A 23,619-nucleotide genomic window follows, 5' to 3' on the forward strand; every position below is an offset into this window, starting at 1 on the left:
TTTGAGAAGGGTCAAAGGTAACATAATAAGAATAATTATCCTAGGGCTCAAGACAATCAATAAGTCTATCTACAAGTGCTATTATTAAGAAAGCAAAACTAATAAGGCTTTGTCTAGCTACTGACTGTGGATCTTATCACAGATCCTTCCTAAGCTATCAATTAGGATGTACTATATACAATACTATACAATATACTATATACAAGAAAGGAAAGAATACTTACAATTGATGAACTGTGATCACAGAAGAATAGGTACCTTATTAGTGTGTATCATGCATGAGATGATTCTAAGTCAAAAAATTCAGTGGTTAATCAACAACATAAGAAAGAGCAGCACTGCTATCCCGATCATGGCTGACTCTGCTTCCTAGGTTAATAAAATGGGTAAAATTTATACTTTGAAGTTTCCTAATCCACTCGTTGGTGCTGGGGCGCAGCCAGCATGGGTTGTGGTGTATTTAGAAATGCTCTTTTTTATGGAGAAGAGAGGCTGAGAAAGATAGCTTTGAGGACATAAATTTCATGGGCGTTCAATAGAGATTACTGGTATCAAGACCGCCCTTAAAAATATGCCTGAATGCAAAGTATGCACCAACTGGTACCAGGTTGGAAGTTTAGGAAGGGATATAAGTTAAGAAGAATAAAGAAGCCAGGCATCAGATGCACGCTGACAGAAAAGTGGATATATATAGTTAACAGGTTAGAGTTTTAGTTACCCAGTAGAGATATGTAGGTGACTGATTTCACATAGAACCAACTATGAGGATTCCGAAGAACACTACAATACAATATCAATATAACAATAACCTGAGGACAGAAAAATGATAGTTAGAGTGTTAAATACAATAAGGCCTGATTTTTGATTCCGGTGGATTCAGGGATGTCCTATTGGAACAACCAAAATGCCTCATCCCTTGAATGGCAGGCCTCCCACTTTGGCCACTGCAGGTCAGCTAGTCTGCCCCGATGCATATGGCTGATATCCCCAACCGTTGGTAACGTTTTTAACAACGTGTCAAGAGTAGCCTGACTCTGGTCCGCCTGTGCCTTCTGGAGCGCATGCCACTAAGCCGAGCCTCCTGGCCCCTGAGCCACCTGGGTTAAGCAAAGGAATAACCCGGACCCCTACAATCAGCCGGGTTGTTCAGGAGGTGCACCTTTTTATCTCTCTTTCTCTGGGCCTTCCTGAGCCACTTACAGTAGACCTGGGCTCCATGGCCCCATGGGAGGTCACAGAGTCCGCTTACGGTAAATTTGGGCTCAGCCCTCACATCAACACCATTATCATTACGACTTTTTCAATACCAAAAAAACCCCTGCCTCTAATCCTGACTAAACTATTCTTCTAAATCCCACCAGCTTCTAAACCCCACCACTACAATAGAGAAATCAGCCCCACAGCAGACCCCACCTCTGAAAAGGAAATTCCTCTAAATCCCACCTCTGCAAAGGAAATTCCTCTAAACCCCATCTCTGCAAAGGAAACCCCAAGGTTAAATTATGAAGGAAAAAATAAACAGGTTAGATATACAGTTAGGTTAAATATATCGGTGCATAAATACCATAAAAGCAGTTAATGGCAAAGCAGATAATCAGATACAGGCGGGGAGACAGAAGCCTACAACCCGTATACAAACCAGAGAGTGGTCTAAAGGCTGTGAGATCCCTTCTATCAAGCATCGGGGTCAACCATTGAAGAGCCGGCTATTACAGCCTCCACTGATAGACCACTCGACTCTCTTTATGCTGGTTCAAATAATATACATTTAATAATCAAACAGCAATAGCTTATAGGAACAAATTACACAGCATACAGAGTGATAGAGCATACATCAGGCTGGCCAGACTGATGGAGAACTTCCGAAGAGTTCTGAATCCTTAGTTCAAGGAGCTCTCTTTTATATGATTCTGACAGCTCTGGCCCATGTTGGTGCATGTTACATTTCACATTTTCATTGGTTAATCATATTTCTTATCTCATTTATTAATCTATAGATTGGTTAGTATAATGAGTGATACTGTGTTCCACGCCTTTTCTTATCTAATTCTATCCTATTTCCCAGTAAATGTCCTGTTAATATACTAAGTTTCTCTTTCGAGCACCTGGGCCTAACGGCTTCTTAGCTCTGTGGTTAGCTTTCTTATATTCTTACATCTCTTGTTTCTTGAGCAGCATCTGTCGGTATCATGGTGAGTTTTCTCACCTATTCCTGAAATACCAAGACAGCTGACCCACTTCCCTCCTTCCCCTCTCTTGCCCTTTCTCCCCATTGTTCCCACATCCCTTAAGTTAACTCAACTTGTACGTCAACTCAACTTGTACTCCACTAATCTTCTGTAAACCGCATAGAACTTAACGGTATTGCGGTGTATAAACTGTTATTATTATTATTATTTTCATCCTTTTTCTTGTGAAACTTCTATTAGCTTGTCCTCCTACTATAGGGCCAAGATCCCTTTTTCACTAGAATTGTTTTTCTCTTCAGCTATGCCTTCTGTTTGACCTTGCTCTCAAGAAAGCAGAAGTGTCTTTCAGAGCTGACAGTTTTTAGTCAGTGTCCATTTTGCTCTTTCAGCAACCATTTTAGGTTTTAGCTGTTGGCCTGTTTCTGCTATATTAGGGAATTTTCAGGGGTCTTCACCTGGGCTTTTCCTACACAGAACTTCTCTTCCCTTCCTCATTTCCATGAGAACACCTGGATCACGGCTCGGGTGGTGGAGTTCCTGCAGTCATTGGGATGAGTTGTCAACCTTGCCAAGAGCCGGTTGGCCCCCTCACAGGGCCTGGAGTATCTTGGTGTGGTGTTCGACACTTCCTTGGGGAAGGTCTTCCTCCCAGAGGCCCGGGTTAGCAAATTACACTCTCAAATTCACCTGCTTATGGCGTCCTAGTTTCCTCAGGTGCAGGATTTCCTCCAAGTCTTGAGGTCAATGGCAGCTTCTCTCGACGTGATGAGGTGGGCTCGGGCCTGTTTTGGAGGTGATTGCCCCAGACCCTCAGTCTAGATCACCCTGTTTCTCTGAGGGACTTGGCTCACTCCAGTCTTCGTTGATGACTCCAGACCTCCCATCTTGTTCAAGGGACGAGTCTGGATCAGCCAAAGTGGACGGTGTTTCTCACGGATGCCAGTTTTCTCATTTGGGGAGCACAGTGTCTAGGTCACTCAGCTCAGGGCACCTGGTCCATGGAGGAAGCGTTCTGGTCGATCAGTGTTCTGGAAACCAGAGCCATCCATCTGGCACTGTTAGCCTTCCACTCCTTCTTGTCAGGCAGATTGGTCCGGGTTCTGTCAGACATTGCCATGGTGGTGGCCTATGTCACTTGTCAGGGGGGCACCAAGAGCACTCAGGTGGCGCAGTAGGCGACTCTGCTCATGCTCTGGGCATCTTCAGGGCATCTCGGCCTTCCACATAGCCGGAGAGGAGAATGTTCAAGCGGACTTCCTCAGTCGTCACACATTAGATCCTGGAGAGTGGTATCTAAGCCACGTGACCTTTCAGTTAATAGTGCTGTCTTGGGGTCAGCCCCTAATGGACCTGATGGCCACAGGAGTCAATGCCAAAACTCCCTGCATCTTCACTCATCACAGAGACGGTCAGGCCGAGGGTCTGGATGCTCTGGTTTAACCATGGGGGCTGTTGTATATATTCCCTCCGTGGCCATTAGTGGGCAGAGTTCTACTCCGCATGGTTTATCACCCGGGCCTGGTGGTTCTGGTGGCTCTGGATTGGCCCAGGCGACTGTGGTATGCGGATCTGGTAAGGCATCTGGTGTTGGATCCTGTTCCTCTTTCGCACGATCTTCTGACTGAGGGCCCCATTCCCATGTTCGATCCGAGTCCCTTTTGTCTTATGGCTTGGCTCTTGAAAGGTCTCACCTAGGTAAGAAGGGGTATTCAGACAAAGTGATCACTCTCTTGGGGTCCTGCAGACTTTCCACTTCTCAGGCTTATGTGCGAGTTTAGTGTATATTTGAGGTGTACCATGCGAAGAGTGGTTGCTTTTCGAGTTTCCCTGCCTAACATCTTAGAGTTCTTGCAGGATGGCCTGGACAGGGGCCTGGCTTGGTCTTCTCTCCGGGTTCAGCTTGTGGCCCTTTCAGCCTTTGGGTTATTACGGAGTCAGCATCTGACTGCCATTCCTGATGCTTCTTGCGGGCGGCCAAGTTGCTCAAACCTTCCGTGCGACCGTTTGTTCTCTCTTGGGATTTGAATCTGGTCCTGTCCGGGCTTGTGCGCTCCCCGTCTGAGCCTTTGGGTGCCTGCACGTTGAAGGACCTTACTCTTAAGGCGGTCTTCTTGATGGCTATTACTTCTGCTAGATGTGTTTCGGAGCTGCAGGCTCTCTTTTGTCGGTCTCCCTTCCTCGAGTTTTCTAAGGAGCAGGTAGTATTGCGGCCTGTTCCTTCCTTTCTGTTAAAGGTAGTTTCTCCTTTTCATGTCAATCAGTCAGTGGTCCTGGGTAGTCAGGCAGGTTCCTCTGAGAAGAAATAGTTGTGCAAATTGGATGTTGTACCTACTTGCGCAGGACCCAGGAGATCAGGAAATCAGATCATCTTTTTGTCCTTCTAGTGGGTCCTCATAGGGAGGTGGCGCTTCCAAGGCTACCATTGCGCGCTGGATCTAGGAGACTATTGCTTCCGCTTATCTTCTTCAGAAAAAGACTATTCCGGACTTTTTCAAGGCTCATTCTACTCGGGGTCAGGCAGCTTCTTGGGCTGAGTCTTCGCTGGTGCCTCCTGTGGATATTTGTAAGGCGGCGGTCTGGTCTTCCCTACATTCCTTTGTCAGTCACTACGTTCAGGTGCATCAGGACGCGGTGTTCGGTGCGCGTGTTATGGTGTCAGCCCTTCGGGTGTCCCACCTTTGATGGGGACTGCTTTGGTGTGTCCCGCTTGTAAGATTAATCCTATACCAGTCTGGAGAGTGCTAAAGGAGAAATTAGGTTCTTACCTGCTAATTTACTTTCTTTTAGCTTCTCCAGACTGGTATAGGAACCAACCCTTTCTATTGTCGTGTTCTTGCATGCAGATTTTCATTTTTTGATTGGTTTCTAGTATTTTTCTAGGGCCGGGGAGATTAAGAACAGCGGTTGTGGCTTGGCTGGCGTAGCTGGCGAGCTGTGGGGACCTTTGCTATTTGCATTTGTTTCTTTGCATTTTCCAACAGCATTTCTGTTTTTATTTGTTGATATCCTGTCTGGAATCTTGTTTGTTTTGTCTGTATATAGTTCTTAGTTCCGCTTGGCTATTCGGTAGACAGAGGTAATTAGGGAGGGGTCACATGATATGTACAGCTCCAAAATTTTGTCTCAGTCTCCACCTGCTGGTCATGATGTGATATATATCCACTTGTAAGATTAATCCTCTACCGGTCAGGAGAAGCTAAAAGAAAGTAAATTAGCAGGTAAGAACCTAATTTTTGCGTTCTTATGTTCTACCTTTTTGCACCATGTGTTTGGAACAAGCTGCCTGAATCCCTATAGTGGGCTTTGTTTCTGGCAGTGTTCAAGGCCCAGTTAAAATCCCACCTCTTTGAGAGTGCTTTCAACTCTTAACTCCTGTCCCCTCACCCATCCCCAATCCTATATGTCATGTCTGTCTGTCCAAGTTAGATTGTAAGCTCTTACGAGCAGGAACCGTCTATAAATGTCAAAATGTACAGCGTTGCATACGCCTTTCAGCACTATATAAGTGATAAGTAGTAGTAGCAGAACTTCCCATACATCTGTATGGTTTAACAGGACAATAAGGAATAAGGTATTATCTTGTCTATTAATTTCCTTTCCTTGAATTCAGCTAGAACAGTCAAGAACGTTCCCAGATATGCAGACATGACTTCTTTTGTACCCCTTTATTTCCCTCTCCTCTATTTCTGGTGAAAATTTGAGGTAGGGAGTGTTGTGTATATAATGTTTTTACAGTTTTCAGGCATTGCTAGCTCCATTTCATTTTGACATTAGGATAATAGCAAATTCATCTTCTGTTCTACTCCTTTAGTACAGTGATGTGACAAATAATTGTGGCCTTTTATATCCATCTGCTAGCAGCATTGAGCATAAATAAACACATTTAAAAGGTAAAGCTAAATTTGTGCTTCTGTGATTCAAGCTCAGGATGTCTAAAAAGTATAATTGTTATCAAAATTGAAGCAGTATGTATCTTGGACATTGATTTAGACTGAAATTATAGTTCTCCTTTTTAGCACTTTTCACTCATAGCTTAACAGTAATTCAGTGCATCTGTGGTGTGGAGGGGTGGAACAATAATAAATAATAATTTCTGCAAAATTTCAGTATTTGAGTCAAAGCATGGAGGAAAGGTGGAATGTTGCCCTGGTACTCACCCTTTTGAAAATTACTTTTATCTGATCAGGGTGATATTTTGAAGTTGAAAAGTGCTTATGCTTACTGGAATATTAGCTAATATACATACACGCCCTGACTTTATGACTTCTATTCATACTGTTCGTCATTGGTCTACTCTGGCTTTACTGAAGGGTAAGGCAATATCTCTTTTTTATGGTATACTAAGAGATCACTTCTTCACTTTTTCATCTCAATCTATGAGCCATTGGGACTCTATTTTGAAAACCACGCTTTCTGAAATAGATTGGGAACTCTTCTGGTCTTCCACAAATCGTCCTCTTTTATCATCCAGAGTTTCGCAATCAATGTACTTTGTTATGTGGAATGCAATATGGACTCCATATCGTATGTGGAAAGCGAATCTACAACAAGACTCTACCTGTTGGAACTGTCTGAAAGCACCCGGAACTCTCGATCACATGCTTTTCCACTGCAATATGGTTCATTCCTTTTGGCTTCGTATTTGGGATACCATAAAATCTATTACTAAATGTTCAGAAGTGATCTCCATGGACATTATAATTCTTCGTTCTCAACACCCATGTTTTGCACAATCAAACTGCCCGCCTAAACTCATTGACACCATGTTTGTGACAGCTCTAATGCATATTCTGAAAAACTGGAAATCATCCTCATTACTAGACTACACCTTCTGGTGGAACTCTTTAAGTATGTACCACAAATTTGAATCTTATGCATATGAGAAGAAATTGTTTTCTCGATCCTCCACAAACTTGACACGAAACAAATCACCTTGGTCATTCTTAGATTCATATGCTCGTTCTGCTCTATAGACACTTCTGCCTCTCTCTCTCTCTCTCTCTCTATTTCTCTTTCTCTCTCTCTTCCTTTATCTTTCTCTCTCTTTCTCTTATCCCTCCTGTTTCTCTGTCTTTTTCTGTTCCTTTTCTAAGCAGTTCCAGATACTCTGGATCCTTTTCATTAATCTAGTTCTATTCAAACGATTGTAGATACGAATATTTGATACATGATTTTTATTATGATTCTATGTGTTTGAGCTGCTTTCTGTTTATAATTCTTATAATATTCAATAAAATTATTGAACTTAAAAAAAAAAAAAAGAAAAGTGCTAGAAAATTCATGCATAAGAATGATTTAATTTTCTTTTTTGGTTATTTTTTTAAAACTTCATAAGCTTTTGATTCTTTTAAAGCAGAGCAAATGCTTATTTTCTTTTCTATTCCTCAGCTAAAAGGTTAATGAATGAAGAATTGTGTAACTTGCAGTCTCACAGTGAAGCACTACAGGAGGAGCTAGATAAATGTGGGTAATTATGATAACTTCCATCACTTATCTCAGTGAACTATGCATCAGATCTCCCTTGCATCCTAACTTTTTTGCTCTGGCTTTTAAATTTTATTTCATTTAGAAAAGTATTGCTATAGATTTTCTTGCTGGGCTACAGGATACCACCATTATGAACATTCCTCTTTATCTGATTAACATGTCTTAAATTTTAAAACTGAATAAAGTCATCCTCAAAGAATTAATGCCTTTGTCTAAATTTAGTATATTGTTGTGACTTCGCAGTGTTCCCGCTAAGCTGCGCTGGGGTGCGCTGACGCACAAAATATTACCTCGCAGCGCACAAGTTTCTCGTCACAGCGCACACAGTGTAGAGCACAGTTCTTCAACCGCCGGTCCGCAAACAAAATCTTGCCGGTCCGCGAAGGATTCGGTCCCCGCCGCAACGAAAGGCCGGCGTCAGCTGACTTGCAACTTCCTGTTGCAGTCGCTGTGCCGGGACTCCTGCCTTCGCCGGGACTCCTGCCTTCCACCGCGTTTGCCTCCTGCCTTGTCTCCGCACCTCCAGACCAGCAGCGGCAGCTGTGTATGCTTTTAACTTCGGCACAGAGCTGCCCCTAATCAATAGTTTAGCGCGGTTTCATAAGGCAGCCTCGGGGCCTTTGCTAGGCCGGCCCACATCGCATCATCGAAGCGGGCCGGCTATCAAAGGCCCCGAGGCTGCCTCATGAAACCGCGCTAAACTATTGATTAGGGGCAGCTCTGTGCCGAAGTTAAAAGCATACAGAGCTGCCGCTGCTGGTCTGAACTCTTGGGCCGCTGAAGGAGGGCAAAAAGCAGCTGTCCTGGAGGTTTCCCTTCCTCTCGCCTTTACAGGTTCCTTTTTTCCACCTTTTTTTTTTTCCTTCAAACGGCAACGGGCCCCAGCATCGACATCAATCAAGTAAGTTCCACTGTCAATCAAGCGGTTCTGCTCGGCCAAAGCTTCCCCTGTGACATGAGCCACCCTCAGGGGAAAGAAAGTGACCCACAAAGGTGAGGGGAAGGGGGGCAGATGATGGAAGTTGGGGGGGGGGAGAGAGAGAGAGAGAGAGAAGGGGCAGATGATGGAATGGAGGAGATGAGAGAGAGAGAGAAGGGGACAGATGATGGAAGTGAGAAGAAGGGAGAGAGAGCAGAAGGCAGATGGATGTCAGTTGAGAAGGGAGAGCAGATGCTGAATGGAAGTGGGGAAAGAACACATACTGGATGGAAGGAGGAGATAAATAAAGGGGGAAGAAAATAGTAAGATAATGGAGGGGTGAGGGAAAGGGGTGACAAGCTGTGTGTAGACACAGTGAAAAGAGGGAAACGGGACTAAATAGTAAGAAAGAATTTAATTTAGATGGAGGCAGAAAATAGAGAAGGAAGACCAGAGAAGAAAAGGGAAGAGAGAGCAGAGAATGATCAGATCTGAGTGGAGGAAATGAGAAGAGAGATATGCTAAAAACCACAGGGGGGAGGGAAGGATAGAGATGCCAGACCATGAGGGGAACAGAAGGAAGATGATGGATGCTAGACCAAATTGGGGGGTGGGGGGGGGGGCAGGAGGAGAGATGGCAGGGAAAGACAGACAGGGAATGGAAGGGGCAGATGCTGGACTGAAGAGACAGAGAAGGTTATCATGCTGCTGTACCGGGCCATGGTACGCCCTCACCTGGAGTACTGCGTCCAGCACTGGTACTTTAAGAAGGACACGGTACTACTCGAAAGGATCCAGAGAAGAGCAACTAAAATGGTTAAGGGGCTGGAGGAGTTGCCGTACAGCGAAAGATTAGAGAAACTGGGCCTCTTCTCCCTTGAGCAGAGGAGATTGAGAGGGGACATGATAGAAACATTCAAGGTACTGAAGGGAATAGACTTAGTAGCTAAGGCAGGGAGAACGAGAGGGCACTCTCTAAAGTTGAAAGGGGATAGATTCCATACAAACGTAAGGAAGTTCTGTGGTAGAAAGCAACATATTTATTTGGCTCATAACTTGCTGGCGCCCGATATTTTTAGCTCACAGTGAAAAAAGTTTGCTCACAACACCCGCCCGCTTAGAGGGAACACAACTTGTGAGTCACAAGATGATTTCCAGGTGACTAGGTCTCTGTAAAAGAAATAACCAAGAGGTAGAAACATAGAAACATAGAAATAGACGGCAGATAAGGGCCACGGCCCATCAAGTCTGCCCACTCCAGTGATCCTCGCTATCTATCTTTGCGGATAGATCCCACATGTCTATCCCATCTGGCCTTAAAATCCGCCACACTGGTAGCCTCAATAACCTGAAGTGGAAGACTATTCCAGCGATCAACCACCCTTTCAGTGAAGAAGAACTTCCTAGTGTCACTGTGCAGTTTCCCGCCCCTGATTTTCCACGAATGCCCCCTTGTTGCCGCGGGACCCTTGAAGAAGAAGATGTCTTCTTCCACCTTGATGCGGCCCGTGAGATATTTGAATGTCTCGATCATATCTCCCCTCTCTCGACGCTCCTCGAGTGAGTAGAGCTGCAAATTCCCCAACCGCTCCTCATACGGGAGCTCCCTGAGTCCGAGACCATCCTGGTGGCCATCCTCTGGACCGACTCCAGTCTCAGCACATCCTTGCGGTAATGCGGCCTCCAGAATTGCACACAGTACTCCAGGTGCGGTCTCACCATGGATCTATACAGTGGCATAATGACTTCAGGTTTACGGCTGATGAAACTCCTGCGTATGCAACCTATGATTTGCCTTGCTTTGGATGAAGCTTGCTCCACTTGGTTTGCCGACTTCATGTCTTCCCTGACAATCACTCCCAAGTCTCTTTCTGCTACAGTTCTTGTCAGGATCTCGCCATTTAGGGTGTAGATCTTGCATGGATTCTGGCTTCCCAGGTGCATGACTTTGCATTTTTTGGCATTGAAACTGAGTTGCCAGGACCTAGACCAGTGCTCCAGCAGAAGTAAGTCATGCACCATATCGTCTGTCATTGCTTTTTTGTCTGTTGTGCTTTTGCTCACTACATTGCACAGTTTGGCATCATCGGCAAACAATGTTATTTTACCTCGAAGCCCTTCTGTCAGGTCTCTTATATAGATGTTGAACAAGATCGGGCCCAGGACGGAGCCCTGTGGCACTCCACTTATCACCTCCGACATCTCGGAGGGAGTGCCATTCACCATCACCCTCTGAAGCCTACCTCCAAGCCAGTTCCCAACCCATTTGGTTAAAGTGTCGCCCAAACCTAAAGAACTCATCTTGTTCAGCAACCTGCGGTGTGGCACGCTATCAAATGCTTTGCTGAAATCCAGGTAGACGATGTCCAGGGACTCACCAATATCCAGCTTCCTCGTCACCCAGTCAAAGAAGCCGATCAGGTTGGATTGGCACGATCTCCCCTTAGTAAATCCATGTTGGCGGGGATCCTGCAGATTCTCCTCGTCCATGATCCTATCCATTTGGTGTTTGATTAGGGTTTCCATTAGTTTGCTCACTATTGAAATGAGACTCACTGGTCTGTAGTTTGCCATCTCCACCCTGGAGCCTTTCTTGTGTAGTGGAATGACATTAGCCGTCTTCCAGTCCATCGGGACGTTACCTGTACTAAGGGAGAGATTAAAGAGCGCGGATAGTGGTTCCGCCAAGACATCTCCCAACTCCCTGAGTACCCTAGGGTGTAGGTTGTCAGGCCCCATTGCCTTGTTGACCTTGATTTTTGACAGCTCGCAGTAGACGCTGCTGGGTGTAAATTTGAAATTACTAAACGGGTCTACTGATTTAATCCTTGTATGTGGTTGAGGGCCGATTCCCGGCACCTCGCGGGTGAAGACTGAACAGAAGTATTCATTTAACAGTTGGGCCTTTTCCGAGTCCGTCTCCACATGGTCTCCGTCTGGTTTTCTGAGTCGTACTATCCCACCTGAGTTCTTTTTCCTGTCACTAATATACCTGAAGAAGGATTTATCTCCCTTCTGGATATTCTTTGCTAGAGACTCTTCCATGCGGAATTTGGCCTCTCTAACTGCCGCTTTGACGGCTCTTGATTTGGTCAGATAATCTACTCTGGAGTCCTGTGTCCCTGATTGTTTGTAAGAGATGAATGCTTTTTTCTTCTCTTTGATGAGGTCTGAGATCTCCATAGAGAACCACTGTGGCTTGTTGTTCCTACTCCGTTTGCTTACTGATTTAACATAGCGGTTTGTTGCTTCCTGTATGGTGGTTTTCAAAGTTGACCACATTTCTTCCACGCTGTCGGTATCTGCTTGGGTTTGTAGCGCCTGGTGAACGAAGTCTCCCATGTCCTGGAAGTTTGTGTCCTTGAACTTGACAGGTGGGAAAAAGAGTTATGGAGATAGAGAGAGATATGTGAAAGGATACAATCCCTTCTACAAAGTTGTCATTTTCTCCCTGTTTAGGACTTAGGGCTCCTTTTACAAAGTCATGATAGTGATTCCCTTGCAGCAAATGCACTAAAGCCCATTCAGTTCTTATGAGCTTCAGTGTATTGTCACAGGAGAATCTCTACTGAGGCTTGGTAAAAGAGGTCCTTAGGCAATTGAAGCAGTCATTCATTATTGGAGACTTCCAATTTGCCATTATGGGCCTCATTTACCAAGCTGTACTTGGAATGTGGGATATGGATAACATGACCATTTTTTTTCTCATAACAGGACATCTACTAATTTTCAGTCCCGCCCCAATCCTGCCCTAGCTCTGCCCCAGCCCACCCCGCCCCCAATTTCTTCCATTCATTTTTCATGTACACACAATATCTTATTAATTAATAATGGTAACCATAAAATTAAAAAAAACCCCACAAAGCACACTGTATGCAGAGAAAATGTTAATTATTATTTATATTTGGGGGGTTTTCAAATAGGTCAAGACAGATGACTTTAAAATATGCAATGTTACCTCGGTAACAACTATAGAAAAATAGACAAACATAGTGCAAAATATAGACAGCAGATGTAAATTCTCAAAACTGACACATTTTGATCACTAAATTGAAAATAAAATAATTTTTCCTATCTTTGTTGTCTGGTGAGTCTCTGGTTGCACTTCCTTCTGACTATGCATCCTTTCGTTCTGACTGTGCATCCTTTCTTTCTCTCTCCCTGCTCCCCCAAGCCACCGCTGCCACACTCACCCAACTTTTTCTTTCTTTCTTTTTCTCTCCCTGCCTCCCCCCCATGCCACCACCGATTTCTCCCTGCTTTGCCAATGCTGATGCAGCAACAGGGTCAGGCCAGGCACGTGCAGCGACTGTACAACGGCCGGCCCACAAGCCTTCCCCTGATGTCAATTCTGATGTCGGAGAGGAAGTTCTGGGCCAGCCAATCACTGCTTTGCTGGCCTGGAACTTCCTTTCTGACATCAGAATTGACATCAGGGGGAAGGCTTGTGGGCCGGCTGTTGTGTAGTGGCTGCATGCGCCTGGCCTGGCCCTGTTGCTGTGGTGGTGGCAGGGAAGCAGGGAGAGAGCCCAGGCTCCATGATCGACTTGCAGCTTCAGCACAGCATAGCTTTGGGACACCAAAATGTCCCATTTTCTGAAAATGGGACATTTTGGCATCCCAAAGCTGTGCTTGGGGACAATGGGACTAGCTATCTAAAAATGGGATGGTCCTGTTTAAAACGGGATGTATGGTCACATTAGATATGGAGATGGTCACAATTTCAATCTATTTTGAAGCATTCTTACACACCAGCAACATAGTTGGGTCTTAAATAAGTAATTAAGTTTTAAGTTTCATGTTTTATTAAAATTTGATATAATTGCCTATCAGAAAATTTCTAGGCAAAATACAGAAATAAAAACTATAAAATGCTAAAACTGCATAAAATTAATTCCAAACTAACCAGATATATTGGAACATGATGGGAAGATGGGGAGGAACTACATTTGTTATAGGATAGAAAGACAATGAAGGTAAGAACATCTAGGTAAGGGTAATAAAAATAAAAGAGAATTTTTATTATTGGATATGGGCATTTAGTAAAGTTGAGGTTATAATGAGAAAGCATCTTTGAACAAGGTGGCTTTTCAGTTTCCCTTTGAAGTGGTCAAATATTTTTTTTCTTCCCTTAAGTCTAGGGGTAGTGCATTTCACAGCTGAGGAGCTGTGACAGAGAAAATTTCTAAACGTCTTGTACCAATTAGTTTTAAAGACGGAATGGTTAATAATTGCTGGTCTGTGGATCTAAGTGTGCGCAATGGTGTATATGGTATCAATAGATTGTGTATAAATTCAGGTGTTATTGATCTAATCGTTTTAAATGTCATCAGAATTATCTTATATGCAATCCTATATACGACCTAGTTTTATCCTAGGACAAACAGGCAGCATATTCTCACATGTGGGTGATGTCATCCATGGAGCCTGGTACAGAGCACTCGATAATTTATTCCAGTAGTTGAGAGTCTAGCAAGTAGGCAGTGGTGGTCAGTGGTATCAAAGGCGGCACTGAGGTCTAGAAGGACCAGTAGCCCATCATTTCTTTTGTCTAGTATGTTCCAGCAATCATCGATAATGTCTGCTAAGACTGTCTCTGTGCTATGGAATTTCCTGAATCCAGATTGGTTTGGGGAGAGGGAGTTCTGTCTTTCGACAAAGGCCAGGAATTGCAACAGTACAGTCTTTTCAAGGATCTTGGAGATGAAGGGAAAGTTGGAGACCAGTCTGTAGTTGCCGGGCTCATTCGGATCCTGTGACATTTTTTTTAAGATCGGTCTGATGATTGCTGATTTCCAGCTTTGTGGTACCGTTCCCAATTCCAGGAAGGAATTAATTAGTGATAAGATTTATTTGAGGAAGGTGTCTTTTGTGACCATCAGGAGGTTTGTGGGCACAGGTCCAGGATTGATCCAGAGGGTCGTAGGGCGGTGATCGTTTTTGCTAGGTCTTCATGAGATCCTGATGCAAGGCAATTGAGGGTTTTGGTTCCAGGTTCTCTCATAGAGGGGGTCGTTCTGTTCGTTTGCTGGGCTATGGGGTGTCAAATTCAGATTTGAATGTATATTATTGATTTTTTTCTAGGATGGTAGATGGAAAAGGTTTCACTATCCAGGCCAGTTTGTAGGTTTTTTAAAATTTCCTTGTGAGGAATTGAGCAAGGTTTTTGTTAATGTGAAGAGGTTCTTTAATCTGTTTTGAGTTTTCTGCAGGAGATTAGTATAGTAGTTGGGGTTTTATTGCATCATGGATTAATAATGTGTACTCCTGTAGTAGTTTTTTTCCAGTGGGCTTTGTCCTTTTTATCTTTGGATTTGCACAATTTCTTTCGGCTTTTCTTAATTCTCTTTTCTTTTCCCTGAGGTCATCTGTAAACCAGGAGGAGAAGTTGTGAGTGTTAGGTTTTATGTTTTTGGTTTCTGCTAGGTCTTCATAGCAGAAACTAAGGGTCTTAATTTGCATGTCAGTTTGATGCGGCTTGAGAATGACACTAGGAAAAAATTTGTCCCCGTCACCACCCCGTCCCTGCGACCACCGTTTCTGTCCTCGCCCCATCCCTGCAACCACTGTCCCCGCCCCATCCCCTCAACCACTATCCCCGCCCCCACTGTCCCCACCCTGTCCCCGCAGCATCCATACAAACCTTAGTACTGCAATATTTAGCTTATTCCTTCCTTATAAATCAAAGTTCTGGCTGCTGAACTAGAGAAAGAGATGTTCAGCTGGAGGGCTTTGTTTATAAATTTTTATCAACACAACTAATATACTACTTTATCCTACAGGAAAAAAAAAAATTTTTCCTGCCTTTGTTGTCTGGTTTCTGCTTTCCTCATCTTCTTATTCAGTTCCTTCCATCCACTGTCTGTCTTCTCTCTGTGTCTTCCATTTGTTCTGTTACTGTGCCTCTCCCTTCACCCCCACCCCCACCCCAATTGGTCTGGCACCCATCTTCTTTCTTCCGCTCCCCCCATAGTCTGTCATCTCTGTCTTATTCCCTTCCAGCGTCTTCTCCCCAATCTGTCTTCCACATTTCCCTTCTGCATCATCTCCTCTCTCTTTCCTACAGTATCTTCCTACAGTATCTTCTCCCCATCTCTCTTCACGACCTAAAAAATGCCGTACCAGAAACCCTGCCAACCTCATCCCCATTCTTCCCTCCCAACAAGCCCCCTCCAGCAATACACTCAAACTGGCACTCATCAATGCAAGATCAGTTAACAACAAATCCTTCCTCCTACACGACCTCATCTGTGACAAGACTTGGGACGCCCTCATGATCACTGAAACCTGGCTCCAAGACAATGATGGGATAACACTAGGCGAACTATGTCCTCCAGGCTACCAGGCCCTAGCCTGTTCACGCACCTCTGGGAAAGGAGGTGGAGTGACTACCATTGTCAAGACCTCCGCCACACCTAAACTGATAAACTCCATCAATATTCCCTCCCTAGAAGCACTTGCGTTCACCATAGGCCACAAACACAAAATTGCCTTCATACTCCTCTACAGAACCCCTAGCTCCCCAGCAGATACCCTAGAGACCCTCCTCGAATTCATCACTGAACTATCCATCTCACACAAACACGTGACCATCCTGGGAGATTTCAATTTCCCAGACTACCCCAACACCTCAGGACAAATTGACAACTTCCTCTCCTCCCTCACCGACCTGGGATTTCATCAGGCTATAACCACCCCCACGCACTCAGCAGGCAACATCCTAGACCTGCTCTTCACCCTCAGTGACCCAACTGCAGAGCCCCAACAAACAACTTATACCACCACACCAGTACCATGGTCAGACCACCACCTCATTGAATTCGAACTCCCACTCGAAACTACCCTAGCCCCGCGTAAAGACCCTACCCCTCCCACCCTACGTCAACTCCCTAACTCAGTCAGCCCTCCAGCCATGGCCGCAGGCATTCGCACCCTAAATGATACCTGCACCCAACATCCCCACTCCATTGACCAGGCAGCCTCCGCATGGCACTCCAACATCCAATCCCTCTATAATAGCCTCGCCAAGACAAAAACAACCCAAATAATCACCAACAAAGCACCTGCTCCCTGGTACACCAGTGACCTCCGATCCATAAAACGATCGCTGAGGAAAGCAGAAAGGATCTGGGTCAAACACCCGAACTCGGAAACCAAAGCCCACTGGAATAACATATCCATCACCTACAAAGCTGCCATCCTAGAAGCAAAAAAGACCTACTACTCTCACCTCCTACAACTTGCCCCGTCTAGATCCAAACAATTGTTCACCCTCACAAACCAACTCTTCACCAGCGCCCAAAGAAAAAGTCACAACAACCAAACAGAACTTGATAGCGAGACTCTCTCGGACTTCTTCCAGTCCAAAGTACAAACCATCCGAGATAATCTTGACACCAACACCAAACCCACTCCTATTCAGCCCCAACCGATTCCAAATACCCCACCCTCCGCCGCTCTCTCCCAATTTCATATGGCCACTCATGCCGAGGTTCTCGAAACCCTGAGAGAACTCAAACCCTCCAACACCATCCTCGATCCCTGCCCATCCAGCCTCCTACTGTCCACAGAAGACGCCATGGCAGAATCCATCCTCCCCATCATTAACACCTCTCTAACCACTGGGATTGTGCCCCTCAGCTGGAAGTCAGCTATTATCAAGCCCACTCTCAAAAAACCCACCCTTGATCCTAACAAACCCGGCAACTATCGCCCAGTCTCCAACCTCCCATTTGTCTCCAAACTCCTTGAACGAATTGTGCTCCACCGACTTCACCCCTTCATTGAAGAACAAGCTGCTCTATCCCCTGTCCAGTCCGGCTTCCGAAAAGGCCACAGCACAGAGTCAGTACTCCTTGACATCATTGATGACAGCTGGGCAATACTCGACAAAGGCAGTGATGCCCTACTAGTCCTACTTGACCTCAGCGCTGCCTTTGACACAGTTGACCACCACCTCCTCACATCCAGACTCTATGACCTCGGAATCAAGGACACAGCCCTCCAATGGATCACCTCCTTCCTCCATCAAAGGACCCAGACTGTCCTACTAGGAACACACAAATCTCGCCCCAAGCCTATCAAATATGGTGTTCCTCAAGGCGCCCTTCTATCCCCCCTCCTATTCAACCTCTACATCAGACCTGTCATTGATATAGCGCAAAAATATAGCATTAAAATCCACTCTTATGCAGATGACATCCAGCTGCTCCTCCCACTAGGCGAGAACCGATCGTCCCAAATTACTAACCTCCAACATTGCCTCTCTGATATGAAAACTTGGATGTCAAACAACAAACTTCAACTAAACGCCACTAAAACAGAACTCTTATGGATCAGGAAAAAAAAGCACCAAATTCACACGTCCTACCCTAGCATGGGACTCCACTCTACTAACGGCAACAGATCAGGTACGCAGCCTAGGAGTAACTTTAGATGGACACTTATCCCTATCTGCCCACATATCCCAAGTAATCTCCACCTCCTTCTACTACCTCCGCCAACTGAAAAGGATCAAACCCTACATCTCCACACCTGACCTCGCCCAACTCCTCTACGCATATGTCCTCTCCAGAATGGATTACTGTAACTCCCTATTTAATGGACTAACCAAAAATAATCTCAAACGCCTCCAACGTGTCCAAAATGCAGCTATCCGCCTCCTACACAACCTCAACTACCATGATCCCGTCTCCCCAGCACTCCGCGCTGAACACTGGCTCCCAATTAGCCAGCGCTGTGCTTTCAAGGCCCTAGCAGTAGCCCACAAGAGAATTTATGCCACCACCCCCTCCTACATAAAATCTAAGCTTCCCATCTACACCCCCACTCGCTCCCTCCGCTCAAAATCAGAAATACGCCTATGCATTCCCCCTGGAAGGTCCCTCCTCTCAGAAACTGCCCGCAAACGATCCTACAGCCACTTCATCCCACATCTCTGGAATAAACTCCCCCCCCAACTCAGGCAACAGAACTCTTTATTGACATTCCGTAAAATGGTAAAGACCCTCCTCTTCAACTAAAGATCTCCCTCAGTCTACACCCCCCCTTAAACCCCACCTCTCTCTTCTCTCCCCTTTAACTTCTCCTAAATTTCAGTATAGTCCTCTCTTAGTCTGTACTCTGATAAATTGTCTGTACTCTGAAAAATTGTTTGTACCCTGATAAATATTGCACAATTTTGTATGTCCAAGCACCTAAACCTATTGTACATCTTATTTGCCTAATTACTTCTACTGTGTATGTTTACTTGTAGACCGTTCTGAGCTACTGGGAGAACGGGATATAAATCTAAATAAATAAATAAAAATAAATAAATAAACTTTGTCTTCCACATTTCCCTTCAGCGTCTTCTCCCCATTCTCTGTTCTCCATTTCCTTTCAGCGTCTGTTCCTTTCCATTCCACCACCACCCTTCCCTCTCGCCGCCTCACTGCCCTTCAGCACCTCTTGCGCGGTCTGAGCATATCCCTCCCTCCCTCTTACCTTCACGGCGCATTTTGTTTAGAGAGCAACATCCTCAAGCCGCCAGAGTCTGCCTGCAGTCGTGTGCATCTGTGGGTGGAAGCTTCTCCTTTGATGCAACTTTCGGCTGCATCAGAGGAGAAGCTTCCGCTCACAGACGCACACGACTACAGGCAGATTCCGGCAGCTTGAGCAAGTTGCTCTCTAAACAAAACGCGCTACAAAGGTAAGGGGGAGGGAGGGAGATACAGAAGATAGATTCGGCCGGTAAGGGGGGGTTGCACGTGTTCTCTCCCTTAACTGCGGGGACAAGGCCATTCACTGCTCCACGGGGCGGTGGATGGCCTTGTCCCCGTACCCGCAGTGAGCACTTTTTCCACCCTCACCATTTTGGTGGGTTACCCGCGGCTAGCCGCGGGTAACAGCCACCATGTCATTCTCTAATGCAGCTTCTTCGATAGGTGTTGGTTCAGTCTTAGTTATTTCAGCTATTTTAGAGATGCTGGATGATAGCTTTTCTAGGTTGTCTGAATATGGGTTGAATATCTTCTTGAGTGGGATGATGTTCTTGCTCAGATCCATGGAGCTAAGAAGTTCTGTCTTGGAGTATCTCCAAGTGCGCAGTTCTTTTTGCCTTTTTCTTGCCTTCTCATCTTTTTTATGGGTTCTTGTCTTCATTATTTTCTTTTCCTTAGTATTTTCTTTAAGTTTTTGCAGTTTTTCATTTTCGTTACTTCTAAGGCCTTCAGACTCTCCAAAGCCTTTGGGCAACCCAGCTGCATCGATCCATTTTCAGTCTCCGTTCCACTCGACTGCCATTACGATTGAGTCCTTTGACCTTGCTGCGGCTGTTTTCTCATTGATGTCCAAGCCTTCCAGTGGGTTTAAAAAGTGTATTCAGTGTAACAGGGCCATCTCTATCACTGACCCGCTCAGCTGGTCCTGTACACCAAGTTGATGCTTGATTTTGCTGTTCTACTCTTCAAAAGTGTTTTTTGAAGGCTCGAATTGTGCAGCAGGAGAAACTTTTCGGACCAGTGACCATGTCTACTTCTTCGAAATCTAAGAACCATTCTTTGGAGGTATCGTCATTGACCTCAGCACTGGCAATCCCGTTCAGTGTCGGCTCCAACGGTACCATCGACTTTGCCTCTCAAAAATGCTCATATATCGGTGTCATCCCAGTCATCGAGTAAATCAATGCACACCAAACACCAGCGTAAAAGGTCCAGACTTCCTTCCCTGCAGCTTGTGTGACTGCAGATGCATGCCTTTTCATCAAGGTCACCAACGCCTCGACATACTGCAGCCTCATCGACACCGACTGTACTGGCAATGATACTGGTGCAATCCTTGCAAGATCAAATTAAAGAGCTGCTTCAAAGGAAGTTGACACTTATGTTGCAATTGCAACCAGCCCTCATACCTCCCTCAGCTCCTCCCTCAGCCCTCATACCTCCCTCAGCCCCAGCCCGAGCATCGCTCCACCAGGGACTCTGGTACCAAGAACTTCATTTTCTCACAGACGTTGTACCAAGAACTTCATTTTCTCACAGACGTTGTAGCTCTTCTTCTCATACCACATCGGATCAGCACTGAGACACTGATAGGAGTTTTCCAGACACTGAAGTCATCAGTCTTCTTACTGATGCCTGTCTAAATCAAAGGACCTTTCCTCCAGTCATCCTTCATCTCCTAGGAAGGCAGACTGATTCAGATCTCTCAGATCACACTCTCTCTGGGCAAGACCTTTCTGCCCCTGAATCCCATGGGATCACCTCAAATTCATCCCCTCTCCCACCAAGGAGAAGGTCTCCACCTGAGAGTTTGTCCTTCACCAGTTTCGCCCGTCAGATGGGGCAAGTCCTGCCAGTTAAGATGGAGTCTGAGTCGAGGGCCAAGTTATTTGATGCTTTGGATTTTGAGAAAATTCCAAAAGATTGCTTAAAGTTGCCCTTGGGGAAACACCTCTGCTTGTGCCTGTAGCACCAAGGAAATTAGACTCCTTCTACAGAGTCCAGGCATGTCCAAGGTTTGACAAACTCCAGCTTCAGCATCACTCTCTTTTAGTTGAGTCGGCCCTTAAAAGATCATCCAGTACCAGTACCAAGAGAGTTGAACCCTGGACAGATTCAACTATTACCAGAACTAGTACAAAAACAGGAGAAAAGATTACGGTAACCACTGTAAACTAGATCCGCAAAAGGTTAATCTACTGAAACAAAAAACCATCTAATTCAATGGTAGTAATTCAAAATGAAGGAAAAGATCTCAGAGTTGCCACTCCCAGGATAATAGTGATATTGTCCAAAAGGGAATTGTGGCATGTAGTATCTTTCATTGATCAAAAAACCTTCATTATTTTTTATATATATATTTGACTTAATTTGTCACTAATCATATATTTATTGAATGCTAACACTCCAAAGATAGCAGGTTTATATTTAAAATAGAAATAAATTATTTTTGTATTTTTTAATTTTCTAGAACTGTGCAAAGAAGCCTAAAGTGCAAACATGCCTCACTCAAAACTATGCCAGTAGCATTTTTTTTAAAGTGGCTAGTGCAAACCTACCCTACTTATTCAAACAGGCTGTGCAAAAAGCAAAATGTAACATCAGAGAAAGCCTAATATTGGCACTTATCTTTTAGACTTGATGTAACATGCAACGGCAGATAAAATTCGTCATGGTATCCCGTGTATCATGTCCAACGGGAACCCATTTCGCCGCGGTTTCTTTAGGGTTTTTAGGGTCTTTAGGGTTACCATAAAGCGGTTTCTTTAGGGTTTTTTGATAAACGGGCTATAAATAAACACATAAAAATTAGTAGAAAAGTATATAAATATTAAGTAGCTAACCATCAAAATTAAAGCACAGCTTACTTACTTTTATCATAAACAAACTGGGCTGTTGTTACACAAACCCGCTTGAAAAAATGGCGCTTAAGAGCAGAAAACGCTAACACATGCGCAATAGGGTGACCTATTCAGTGTTTCAATTGGGCAAACATGTTTTATTTTTAGCGAATGAGCAATCAGGTCAGATAAAAACTGACCAATCTAAGACAGTATTGAGGCCGAAGGGATGCATACTATTAAGCATATGGATCCACCTTAACTCACGTTGCTGAAGTCTTTTCATTCTGTCACCTCCACGTTGAGCCTTAGGTTCATGAACCAATAGCTAAAACTCGGAGGTCAGAGAAGGTGTGTTTAAAATGTGTGCAATGTTCAACTATAACGTCAGAACTTCTGTTACGTTTCAAATTTGATTTATGTTCACATAATCTGGCTTTTAGATCTCGTGTAGTCAAGTCAACATATAACATGTTGCATGGACAAAGAATAACGTAAATAATAAAGGTGGATCTGCAGTTAGTAAAGTGCCTCAGTGTATATTGCTTGTTATTCTGTGGGTTGGTAAAAATCTTACTTTGTAAAGTAATGTCACAAATACTACATGAAAGGCACTTGAAATGGCCTTTTAAATGTTGCGATGATGTAATAGATTTCATTATAGAAGGACATAAAATCTCCTTTAGATTTAAATTTCTGGAAAAAGTAATCCTAAAATCCTTTTTTTCGAAGATTGGATGGAGTTTCATAATCTTCCAATTGTTTCTAATAATCTGTGTGACTGTATTACTATTGGAAGAATATCTAAGTACACAGGTCTCTACGTCATCTTCAAAGGGATTATTCCTTTTAACATCTAATAGATGGTCCCAGTTGATATATTTCGCTCGACGTCTTGCTTTTTCTACCACATGGTTAGGATATCCTCTTAAAGTTAGTTTTTCTTGTAGTTTCTTCGATTGTCTTTTAAATTCATCAATATCAGTGCAATTTCTTCAGATTCTTAGCATTTGGGAGAATGGTAAGCTTTCCTTTAACTTCCGCGGATGGCAACTATCATATTTGAGAAAAGTATTCCTGTCAGTATTTTTAGTGAAGACTTTGGTCACAAACATGTTCTTAATTTGACAAATTTCAACATCTAAAAAATGTATATTCTTGTTGGAAAATTCCATAGAAAATTTGATATTTGTATCACAGGAATTGAGCCAGATAAAAAAAGAAGCAAGCTCATTCTGAGTTCCTTTCCAAAGAAGAAATACATCATCGATGTATCTGTGCCATGAATAAATCAACGAGTCAAAAGGAGAATTTTTAATCCATGTTTTCTCAAACTCAATCATATAAAGGTTAGCGATCAAAGGTGCAAATGTAGCTCCCATTGCTACACCTGTGAGTTGTAAATACAACTCTTTTTCAAAGATGAAAAAATTTTCTTTTAGGGCTAACCTTGTTAATTGTATAAGAAATTCAGGTGGTATTAAAAATGGCCTTGCAGATGAAAAAAGAGCTTTTTTAACAACTTGAATTGCCGAATCCTGTGGGATGACTGTATATAGGGAGGTGACGTCTAGGGTAACCATCAAAAACAGAAAATTTTCAACTGGAACTGATGACAAAATGTTCAAAAAGTGAACAGTATCTTTAATATAGGTGTCACTTGAACTGACCAAATCTTTCAAAAAGAAATCCACAAATGGACT

General features: G+C 44.2%; 1 protein-coding gene across 3 annotated transcripts in view; it reads left to right on the top strand.

Moving 5' to 3' along the window:
• The window catches only part of LOC117349688 (synaptonemal complex central element protein 1-like), a 160,075-nt gene that overhangs the window by 31,329 nt on the left and 105,127 nt on the right, over positions 1–23,619 (top strand). For all 3 annotated transcript variants that reach the window (XM_033923291.1, XM_033923298.1, XM_033923283.1), the window contains exon 4: positions 7,578–7,652. In XM_033923291.1, the coding sequence (XP_033779182.1) occupies positions 7,578–7,652 (75 nt within the window). The remainder of the gene's footprint in view (positions 1–7,577; positions 7,653–23,619) is intronic.

The sequence above is a fragment of the Geotrypetes seraphini genome, chromosome 1 (genome assembly GCF_902459505.1).
Source record: "Geotrypetes seraphini chromosome 1, aGeoSer1.1, whole genome shotgun sequence".
NCBI classification, from domain to species: Eukaryota; Metazoa; Chordata; class Amphibia; order Gymnophiona; family Dermophiidae; genus Geotrypetes; species Geotrypetes seraphini.